The following is a 12,007-nucleotide window of genomic DNA, read 5'->3' as shown; positions in this document are numbered from 1 at the left end:
CAAAGGAGTGGCTCAGGAAGAAGCACATTAGGGTCATGGAGTGGCCTAGCCAGTCACCAGACCTTAATCCCATTGAAAACTTATGGAGGGAGCTGAAGCTGCGAGTTGCCAAGCGACAGCCCAGAACTCTTAATGATTTAGAGATGATCTGCAAAGAGGAGTGGACCAAAATTCCTCCTGACATGTGTGCAAACCTCATCATCAACTACAGAAGACGTCTGACCGCTGTGCTTGCCAACAAGGGTTTTGCCACCAAGTATTAGGTCTTGTTTGCCAGAGGGATCAAATACTTATTTCCCTCTGCAGAATGCAAATAAATTCATATACTTTCCACAATGTGATTTTCCGGATTTAATTTGTGATGTGCTATCTCTCACTGTTACCAATAACCTACCCTTCAATTATGGGCTGCTCATGTCTTTGTCAGTGGGCAAACTTACAAAATCAGCAAGGGATCAAATACTTATTTCCACCACTGTATGCTGGTGTTTTATTAGGACATTTTTCTCTGTTTCATTTTTGTGTTATATTGATTCCACATACAATTATATCTTTTGTTGTATATTCTACATCAGTTGTTTATTATATTTATATATTTAGACTCTTAGGGCTTTTTTTTACAAAGCTGCTCTAGCAATTCTTGTGCGGCAAATGAGATGAAGCCCACAGGAATTGAATGTAAAAGAATCCCTTACTTATTTATATCAGTACCTACATGTATTTTCTGATATGTTTATATGGTTTAAATTTTTTATGTATTTATTTATGTATGTATTTATTTATATTTTAATTATATGTTATATTTTTTTATGTACAGTGTGACCCATGAAGCAGGCGGCTTCATCCAATGAAACACGATCCTGTGTTGGGTCCTGTCTTGGTGCTTATTCAATAAAGTTTGTGTTTACATCAATCTGCTCGCTGGGAGTCATTGAGTCAACTCCTACTTTCCCTTCACATCTTGGATTTCGCACAGGGGCTCCTTTCCTGTTTTTATTATTCCGTTTTATGTGAATCCAGCAGGATATGTGTGTTGAGTGAAAAAATACTTTCTCTAGTTTGTTTTAAATTTGTTCCAAAAGCAAGGGCTGTCTTTACCAGCTGAAAAAATCCACTCCCCACAGTCAGGTGGATGGGTGAGTGACAGTTTAAAATTCCATACAGAAGTAATAAGAGAGGGAGTACCACATGATGAGAATTAGAGCAACATGCAGATGCTGTATCATGTGATGAGTATAATCCTACATAATAATTTCCAACTCCAACGTTCTGAAGCTGACTCCCCGTGGCACTGAAGGGTTCGTAGGGTCCGTGCAGTTCGTGCTGCCTGTAACCATCTGTCTCACTGTCCCACCCTCGCGTCATAACGTTATGACATCAAGGGCTGAACACTGAGAGGGAAGGGGACACGCTGCTCTCTCCCTCGCCCCTCTCGAGTCGCCGCTGGAACCCGTACCCCGCCTTCAGCCGCACTCACTCACCTCTCACCTCTGCCCCCCCTCCAGCCACCCAGCGATTCTCCTCTCTCCCCTGCCTCCCCCTCCAGCCACCCAGCGATTCTCCTCTCTCCCCTGCCCCCCCCTCCAGCCACCCAGCGATTGTCCTCGCTTCCCTGATTACCTCCGTCGAAGCGGCCACATTATTGAAAGCCCTGCCCATCTCTAGCCTTCCCTTCGAGTTCGTTCCCTCAGAGTCCCGCCCTCGCGGAAAGAAGAAATGACGTCAGAAGGTGGGACTGAGGGAACAAACTCGAAGGGAAGGCTGGAGACGAGCAGGCTAGAGACGGGCAGGGCTTTCAATAACGTGGCCGCTTCGACGGAGGTAATCAGGGGAGTGAGGACAATCGCTGGGTGGCTGGAGGGGGGGCAGGGGAGAGAGGACAATCGCTGGGTGGCTGGAGGGGCAGCAAGGGAGAGAGGAGAATCACACACACTCTCTTTCTCACAGACACACTCGCACCCAGTCTCACTCTCTCTGTCACACACATACACTCGCACGGTGCGGCCAACCATGCAGAGGGGGGGAGGTATCTCTGTCACACACACACACTCTCTCTCTCACACACACTCTCTCTCACAGTCAGTGTCTTTCTCTCACTCTCACACACTGTCTCTCACACACTCTGTCTCACACTGTATCACATTCACTCTCTATGTGTCACACAGTCACTCTCACACACTCGGTCTCACAGAGAGTGTGTATCGCACACATACTCTCTCACACTCTCTCTGTCACACACACACACACTCTCTCTTACACACACTGTATCTGTGTGAAACACACTCTCTCTCTCTCTCACTCACTGTGTCTCACATACGCACTCGCACACACTCTCATTCACACACACACACACACACACACACACTCTCTCTCTCGCTCACAGACACACTCGCACCCAGACTCACTCTCTGTCTGTCACACCACTCACACATTCACTCTCTCTTTCTCACACAGTCACTCTCACACACACTCTCTCAAACATACACACTCCAAGGAAAACCTTGCTAGCACCCGTTTCACTTGTGTCAGAAACGGGCCTTTTTTACTAGTATTAAATAAACCAGGCAGAAGTTGGACATACCTGCAGTGCATAAGATACTGAAAGTCCCACCAGGCCTGGGCTCAGGTTATTCTTTCCAATCACAGCAAAAAGGGCGGCAAAAAGTACCACACAGCTACCAACAAATTCAACTCGAACACCCAGCCACCTGTTACACAAACACACAAAGGACACAATAAGTATTTTCTGTAAGACTCTGCAATAGCATATAGTTCTCTGCAGCACATAATTCAGTGACTATTGGCACAGGGAAATGCAGATGAAGGAAGAACATGGGTCCTGATTTCCTTATTTCCTCACCCTATAAGAGGAAATTCAGGCTCTTTCTATCCCTGTGTCCGTTTTGGAAGACCTAAGGCTTCCATTTCTCACACTGATTCTTCATCACTATATAGTTGTGTATAGGGTTACCATATTTGTAGAGACAAAAAAGGAGGACAGAAAAAATACAAATGGTTGCTACCTTTGCTAAAGAAATATTTAATTGTAGTTAATGAACACACATCAAACAGTGGCTCACATTACAGAAGCAGACATTCTACTTTTCAAGAACTTCTGGATTTGAGTTCAACTAAGCGTACTTATCATAAGAGCGCATATCCCTTTGGCTGGCTTCTGAGACATGTGTGAAAGTCTTTGCATGACATATATTCAAAATCGTGCTGCATGAACAAAATTCCTTTGACAGATTCAACCAGCAGGGGAGCAGAGAGGGGATCAGCAATGCCTTTCTCTCTCTTTAGCGACCCCATGTGTCCAGACTGACTAATAAGACAGAGATGGTTTCTTTTATTTTGTGAGTAGGTGTATTGGTCATCAAACATATAAAATGCGAGTGACCGTACTCACCCGCAAATGCGCAGTAGAGACTTCCCTCTCTGTCCCGCCCCCGCGTCAATACGTGATGACGAGGGTGGGACAGAGAGGGAAACTGCGCAAAGGGGAGGGAGGGAACCGCTCCCCCCCCCCCGAGGTCGCCACTACCGCTCCCCCCACCCGGAGTTGCCGCCCCCCCTCCACCCTCCACCCGACCCGACCCCGCTATTGAACTTACATCGCCGAAAATGCAGCAGGGCAGATCAGCTGAACTCCCGTCGGCCTTCCTTCCCTGCCTGTGTCCCACCCTCGCCGACGTTACCTCACACGAGGGCGGGACACAGGCAGAGAAGGAAGGCCGACGGCAGCTCAGCTGATCTGCCCTGCTGCGTTTTCAGCGATGTAAGTTCAATAGCGAAGAGAGGACCCGGGCCGGGTGGAGGGGGGGACCGGTAGCGGCGACCTTGGGGGGGAGGGACGGCGGTGGTGACCTTGGGGGGGAGGGCAGGAGAAATGCTGGACATGGGAGGTATCAGAAGGAGGGGGCCTTGGAGCTGGGAGGGCGGGATGGACAGAGGGGGGCCTTGGAGCTGGGAGGGAGGGACAGAGGGCCTTGCAGCTGGCAGGGAAGGAGGGGGGCCTTGGAGCTGGGAGGGAGGGACAGAAGGGGGCCTTCGAGATGGCTGGGAGGGAGGGACGGAGGGGGGCCCTTGGAGCTGGGACGGCATGGGGCTTTGGAGCTGGGAGGGGGGAGGGACGGAGGGGGGCCCTTGGAGCTGGAATGGGGGGAAGGAATGGAGGGGGGCCTTTGGAGCTGGGAGGGAATGGGGCCTTGGAACTGGGAGGGCAGGGGGCCTTGGAGCTGGGGAGGGGGAGGGACGGGGGCCTTGGAGCTTGGAGGGAGGGACGGAGAGCAGGGGGCCCTGTAGCGGCGAGGTGGGGGGAGGGGGCCCTGGAAAACCCCCATACCAATACTCGCCCGTTTTAACGGGCTTAACGGCTAGTAGGCACATAAAAGAAAAAGAGGGCACTTCCCTAAAAATTAAAAAATCCTGTAGGACATATCTTAAGATGTCCAAAAAGAGGACATATGGCAACTCTAGTTGTGTAAAGTACTGTGCAAAAGTTCTGCTGTCTCATTACTTTTCATTAAGATCTTTTTCTTCCCATCTTGCATTGCTCATTATATACTTTGGGCCTAACCATAGTTTAATTTTCTGCAATCATTTTCTCTGGTTTATTACCAAACTGAAACTACCTGTGTTTATAATATGGCATGCCTTTCTTAGCTCTCTCATGGAGAATGGTATTTATAGCTATCTGTGTTGCTATAAATAGGTCTTTATTTGGATTACAGGGACTTTGCTCAAACTGCTTCTTGGCCTTCTGCAACTCCCTTTCTAATCTTACTGTATTATTAGTCATACAGCTGATAATTTCCCCCTGGATTATTGCTTTGGCAACCTCCCAAAGCAAGATAGGCTAATATTCATGCTCAGCATTATTTAAACAATATTCATCCCATTTCTTTAGCAGATATTCTCTGCAGTTGGGGTCTGTATGCAAATATTTGAGAAATACCCATTATCTCTGGGAGGAGTAGCCTAGTGGTTAGTGCAATGGACTTTGATCCTGGGGAACTGAGTTCAATTCCCACTGCAGCTCCTTGTGACTTTGGCAAGTCACTTAACCCTCCATTAACCCTGGTACAAAGTAAATACCTGAATATATGCAAACTACTTTGAATGTAGTTGCAAAAACCTCACAAAGGCAGTATATCAAGTTCCATTTCCCCTTCATAACCTACATTTCCTTTTCTATATATCCATATATGGACATTATATGAGACCAACATTTGTCCTATATCTACCTCCACCACCTGTGTAAACTCCTCTTCAGATATTAATAAGTAATCTAAGCTGGAGGTTGCTTCATGTGCTCAAACTATGTGTGTAAATCCACATAGTTTAACATTTTTACTATTATCATTTGAGGCCTCTGCTTCCCTTCTTCCACAGCCCTAGACAGTGTGTTCTCTCTCCACCTGGAACTTTCTCACATAGGCTGGCAAGGTCAGGACCGCAGGGATCCAGACCTCAAAAAGTCTACCAGTTCGTTATCTTTCAAGGATTCAGGTAATTACTAGTGCTTCCATCAAGCCGTCCTCTGCCTCGGGCACGCAGTGTTCTACTTCTGTAACATGTACTGCACAGTTGCTCAGTGCCTGGGATACTGCAACAGCTGGTCTGACATGCTCAAATTTTGTATCTAGAGCCAGAACCACAGCTGTAGTAATCAGCATCATCTCCTCATTTGTCAGGGGGTTTGCCTCCATTGCTTAATCCATTATATTGGTTCCAGACATTCTCCCTGTTCCTTTTTTTTTTTTTTTTTACAACTTTGTGGTCATTTCAAGTGACTTTCTCTAGATGTATCTGTTCATTCATTGTCAGCATTTTTCTTTCTGGCTCCAAGGAAATATTCCGTAACCTGATATAGTCAATGGTACTAAGCCACGCAGACTACTGTAATGGAATCTATGCGGGATGCAAAGATCAAATCATAAAGAAACTTCAGACCGCCCAAAACACAGCAGCCAGGCTAATATTTGGAAAAACACATTTTGACAGTACCAAACCACTCCGAGAAAAACTGCACTGGCTACCAATCAAAGAATGTATCAATTTCAAAATCTGCACGACTGTTCATAAAATAATTTACAGCGAGGCACCGGAATACATGACAAACCTCATTGACCTGCCAACCAGAAACACCACAAAATCTGCACGATCATACCTAAACCTCCACTACCCAAGCAATAAAGGTCTCAAATACAAATCCACCTATGCATCCAGCTTCTCCTACTTAAGCACACAACTATGGAACGCACTGTCAAAAGCAGTAAAAACTACGCTCGACCATCTAAACTTCCGGAAAGCACTAAAGACAGACCTGTTCAGAAAAGTATATCCCACCGACCCAACATAATATACCTGGACACTTGCGACACAATGTAACCAAAGATCGTTATGAACATTACCTGACTCTTCCTCCCCCTCTCCCTCTCTAAGATCCCCCCCAATTCTACCTACTATACATGTACCTCATTCCACCACAATAACACTGTATTCATTCATTCATACCATGTATTTGTTCAGACCGGAATCGGCTAACGCCGTTAAAGGTAATATGTAAGCCACATTGAGCCTGCAAAGAGGTTTAAAAATGTGGGATACAAATGTAACAAATAAATAAATTAATTAATTAATCCATTATATGGCTTCAGGCATTCTACCTGTTACATAACTTTTTTTTTTTACAACTTTGTGGTCATTTCAAGTGACTTTCTCTAGATATATTTGTTCGTTCATTGTCAGCATTTTTCTTTCTGCCTCCAAGGATGTGGGATGCACTTCCTCCCCATATTTGGGGGGAATCGTTATATAAAAAATGTAAGATGGCCCTCAAGACATTTTTTTTTTTTAAATTTCCACAGCTTCTGGCTGTTCGCTGCCTGGTTTGGTGGGTGTGAGGGATTTGGTCTGTAAACAGAGACCAGTTTTCACTTTTCTTTTCAGTATGTTTCCTCTGTTTTCTGAATGAAAGTGGTTATCTTTCCTATTTTATATTGTTGTTTCTTTCTGACTTTATTGGGTCATTCCATGTCAAGTGGTCTGGTGGTCACTGCACGACCATCATGGATTTCGATGAAATTTTCTGTGAACATTCATACATGTCCCAAATGAACATTGGTAAAGTTTTACGTTTGCCGATGCAATACTTGCTGAGATATAGTAATCTGTTTGACCCCATACTGCAGCCTTCGCGAAGTGACCACCAGACCACTTGACATGGAATGACCCATTAGCCTCTAAACTGCTTTAACCAGTTGCTGTAAAGGCAGTATAGTAAGTATGGTAATAAACAAATATAAACATAATTCATTTTGAATATTGGGCCCTATGGAAATATTTCTTTACAGAAAAAGTAGTGGAACCATGAAATGGCCTCCCAGTGGAAGTGGTGGGGACAAGGACTATGTGAATTAAAGAAAGTATGGAACAATGACAGAGCATCTCCAGGGGAGAAGAAAGGATTGTAGAGCTTACTATTTAGTATAGATGGGAAGATGGGATAAATATATAGTCTTTATCTGCAGTTATTTTCTTTGTTTCTGTTTACAGAAAATGACTGTATATTTCTACATCTGAGATAAGTGCTGGTTAAAGTTTTAAGAACAAATCTTTGACACTTTTGATATACTGTACTATTAGGCTTATTTTCGAAAGAGAAGGGCACCCATCTTTCGACACAAATTGGGAGATGGGCGTCCTTCTCTCAGGGTCGCCCAATTCGGCATAATCGAAAGCTGATTTTGGGCATCCCCAACTGCTTCCTGTCGCGGGGACAACCAAAGTTCCCGGGAGCGTGTCGGAGGCGTAGCGAAGGCGGGACTGGAGCGTGCCTAACAGATGGGCGTCCTCAAGCGATAATGGAAAAAAGAAGGGCGTCCCTGACGAACACTTGGCCCTTTTTTTTTTATGACCAAGCCTCAAAAATGTGCCCTAAATGACCAGATGACCACCGGAGGGAATCGGGGATGACCTCCCCTGACTCCCCCAGTGGTCACTAACAACCATCTCCCACCCTGAAAAAACAACTTTAAAAACTTTCATCTTTTTTTTTTTTTTTAGAGTACGGGTGAAGGACCTCCTGCGCTATGCCTCCGTCCCTGCGATGGCAGTTGAGGACGTCCTTCGCTGTTTATTTAGATTTTGCTTACACCTTTTTCAGTAGTAGCTCAAAGTGAGTTACATTCAAGTACACTGGATATTTCTATGCCTCTGTCCCTGCAACAGCAGTTGAGGATGTCCTTCGATATGCCTCCTTCCCTGCGACGGCAGTTGAAGACGTCCAAAATGTGGATGTTTGTGAAAAGGACGTCCATGCCTGGATGTTTCTGTGAGAAGGACGTCCATGCCTGCTATGCCTCCGACACCCCCTTTATTTATTTGGATTTTGAATCACAAGTAGCAATAGTGAGATTTGAACCAGCCACCTCTGGATTGCAAGACCAGTGCTCTAACCGCTAGGCCACTCCTCCACGCCACTCTACTCCCTTGAAATTTGGCCATCCCTGTGGGGGGGGGGGCAGTATGCAGGTCCTTGGGGGGGGGGGGTATGTGTGTGTCTGCGGAGGCATAACGAAGGCGCGGACGTCCTTCTTTCAAACATTTTGGACGTCCTCAACTGCTCCCCTCCCCCACAGGGACGGCCAAATTTCAAGGCAGTGGAGTGGAGGAGTGGCCTGGTGGTTAGAGCACTGGTCTTGCAATCCAGAGGTGGCCGGTTCAAATTCCACTATTGCTACTTGTGATCCAAAATCCAAATAAATAAAGGTGGTGTCGGAGGCATAGCAGGCATGGATGTCCTTCTCACAAACATCCACATTTTGGACGTCTTCAACTGCCGTCGCAGGGACGGAGGCGTATCGAAGGACGTCCTCAACTGCTGTTGCAGAGACAGAGGCATAGAAATATCCAGTGTACCTGAATGTAACTCACCATGAGCTACTACTGAAAAAGGTGTGAGCAAAATCTAAATAAATAGCGAAGGACATCCTCAACTGCCATCGCAGGGACGGAGGCAGAGCGAGTGAGCTCCTTCATTCATACTCTAAAAAAAAAAAAAAATTAAAAGTTTTTAAAGTTGTTTTTTCGGGGTGGGAGGTGGTTAGTGACCACTGCATGCCTTGTTCCATTCAGTTAGTGCATCAGTTAGTCCACTGCAGTGCCCCCTAGGGTGCCCGGTTGGTGTCCTGGCATGTCAGGGGGACCAGTTCACTATGAATGCTGGCTCCTCCCATGGCCAAATGACTTGGATTTGGTCGTTTCTGAGATGGGAGTCCTCGGTTTCCATTATCGCCGAAAACTGGGGACGACCATCTCTAAGGTCGACCTAAATGTTGAGATTTGGGCGTCCCCGACCGCATTATCAAAACAAAAGATGGACGCCCATCTTGTTTCGATTAATACGAGTTTCCCCGCCCCTTCTCAGGAAAACTTGGGCGCCCTGTTCGATTATGCCCCTCTATAACACTGAATTTCTGTACAAATTGAGTTCTTAAGGCTAATGATAGTGTTCTTTTTCCACAGTTAACATAGTAACACAGTAAATGACAACAGAAAAAGACCTGTATGGTCCATCGAGTCTGGCCAACTAGGTGGCCAGAGTTGTTCCTGCCACTCTGTGCAGGTTAACACCCATCTATGTCCTGTTTAAAGTGTGAAGGTCAGTTAAGTCAAGGCTTGACAAACCCCAGGTGTCAAGTAATGATTGTGACTAAAAACTGATTCAAGAGCAAAAAAAGGAGGTCCAAATCCTCACGCCTACACAACAGCAAACAAAAGGAAGTGAGGCAACAAAAGACGAGGATTCCAAAGGTGTAGTGTAGTACCTTTAATAGTATCAACAAGTCCAATCGCCTAATGTGTCAGACTCTCTCAGACTCAACATAGCCGTGTTTCAGAATGTGTGCCTGTGTCAGGAATCAAAAGAGCCTGTTACATCCAGTGATGTGAAAATATGCAAAACATATGCAATCAAAGATATAAGGCATCCAGCGCTTAATGGAGCAGTGCAAGAAGACATCGGCGATCGCTTCCAAAACAAAAGTGATATCGTGTCGAGTCTGATACATTATCAATTTATTTATTTATTCATTCATTCATGACATTTATACTCCTCATTATCCCAAAATAGACTCAAATTCAATGTGGCTTACAAACAAATAATAAAGTGAATAAAACATAATAATGTAAGGAATATAACACAAATTACAATAACTTCAAGAAGCAAATTAGGTGATTGGACTTGTTAATACTATTAAAAGTGCCACAATCCTCGTCTTTTGTCGCCTTACTTCCTTTTGTTGACTAAAAAACTGAACCTGGTGCCTACGTTTTGCAGCCTGAACATAGGGGCTGCTTGGATGGAGCTGTGGAAAGCAGGAAATAGTAACAGGCTCTCTATTTATCCTCCTTTACTCTTTCCAAAAAATACTAGGACTAGGGGGGCACACAATGAAGCTCCTAAGTAATACATTTAAAACAAACTGGAGAAAATATTTCTTCACTCAACGTCTAATTAAACTCTGGAATTTGTTGCCAGAGAATGTGGTAAAAGCAGTTAGCTTAGCATGGCTTAAAAAAAGGATTGGAAAATTTCCTAAAAGAAAAGTCCATAAGCTATTATTAAGATGGACTTGGGAAAATCCGCTGCTTATTTCTAGGATAAGTACTACTACTACTACTATTTAGCATTTCTATAGCGCTACAAGGCGTACGCAGCGCATGTAAGTAGCATAAAATCTGTTTTACTCTTTGGGATCTTACTAGGTACTTGTGACTTGGATTGGCCACTGTTGAAAACAGGATACTGGGCCTGATGGTCCTCCACTCTGCCCCAGTATGGCAATGCTTATATTCTTAACTCTGAAGACCAGGATATTCAATGCTATTGTCTGTATGTGACCCCACATTGAATATCTGGATCTAATTCAGTCCGTGGTGGTCAATGACTGCCGTGGGCTGAATATCTACTTCATAATTCTTAAAGACCAGTTGAGTGTGAAAGCCTGAGAAGGCAGAGGAGAAAGACAACAAAAATCTGCTGTTACCTGTTGGACACAATACTAGGAAAATAACTTTTCTGATTTTCATCCACTTTTGTGTCACTTTCAAGGATGAAACTGTCCTGTCTTTCATATGCTCGGATGATGCTGGCTCCAGAGATGCTTTCTGAGAAGTGTGAATATATAGGAGATCGACTGATGGATTCAAGACGCTTCAGCTGACGAGATGTTGCCACGTAAAATCTCTGCCATGATCATATCAAGAAAGAAAGGGAAAGCAGCTTAAAATAAACCAAACTAGAGCGTGGTGAAGATGTTTCTCTTCATTAAGGACTGTGGTAAAAGGGAGCCCGTGGTGGTGTCTGCGTGCAGGTTTGCCACACACCAAGGCCCCCCTTTTACCGCAGTGGGTAAAAGGCATTTTGTTTTAAAGGAAATGGCTGTGCGGTAAGTTAAGCACTTGCCGTGCTGCCACTTCCTAGGGGAACTCTTACTGCTACCTAATTAGGAGTCGGTAAGGGCTCCCGCGCTAACCCGGCGCTGCCTGATTACTCCGGGTAAGTCCCCAGCGCTAACTGCAACAATAAATTTCTGAGACATCAGAAATGGCGCATGGTGGGAGCGGCCGGCTTGCCGCACTTTAGTAAAAGCACCCCCAAGTAATCTAACTATCAGAAGAAGCAGAATGTGAAAATATGAAATAGATACTGAAAAAAAGAAGTCCAGCAATACCGCCACTTTCTCTGGAGATACAACCCAGCAGGACCATCCTTCACCCTGGCTGGAAGGAGTCAGGTCTATCCACCCCTTTCTACTATATGACCAGCAGGTTTGTTTATTAGAATCCTGGTATATCACCTTTCTGTGGTACAACCAAAGCAGTTTTCATTTTACATACAGGTACTTCTTTTGTACCCGGAGCAATGGAAGGTTAAATGACTTGCCCAGGGACACAAGGAGCTGCAGTAGGAATTGAACCCAGTTCCTCCAGGTCTCAG

At 45.1% G+C, this 12,007-nt stretch overlaps 1 protein-coding gene across 3 annotated transcripts in view; it reads right to left on the bottom strand.

The window, feature by feature from the left end:
* The window catches only part of ABCC3 (ATP binding cassette subfamily C member 3), a 178,840-nt gene that overhangs the window by 33,150 nt on the left and 133,683 nt on the right, over window positions 1-12,007 (bottom strand). For all 3 annotated transcript variants that reach the window (XM_030207972.1, XM_030207973.1, XM_030207975.1), the window contains 2 exons: window positions 11,055-11,254; window positions 2,582-2,708 (listed from right to left, as the gene is read on the bottom strand). In XM_030207972.1, coding sequence (XP_030063832.1) covers window positions 2,582-2,708; window positions 11,055-11,254 — 327 coding nt within the window. The remainder of the gene's footprint in view (window positions 1-2,581; window positions 2,709-11,054; window positions 11,255-12,007) is intronic.

The sequence above is a fragment of the Microcaecilia unicolor genome, chromosome 6 (genome assembly GCF_901765095.1).
Source record: "Microcaecilia unicolor chromosome 6, aMicUni1.1, whole genome shotgun sequence".
NCBI classification, from domain to species: Eukaryota; Metazoa; Chordata; class Amphibia; order Gymnophiona; family Siphonopidae; genus Microcaecilia; species Microcaecilia unicolor.
This window is presented reverse-complemented; position numbering and strand designations above follow the sequence as displayed.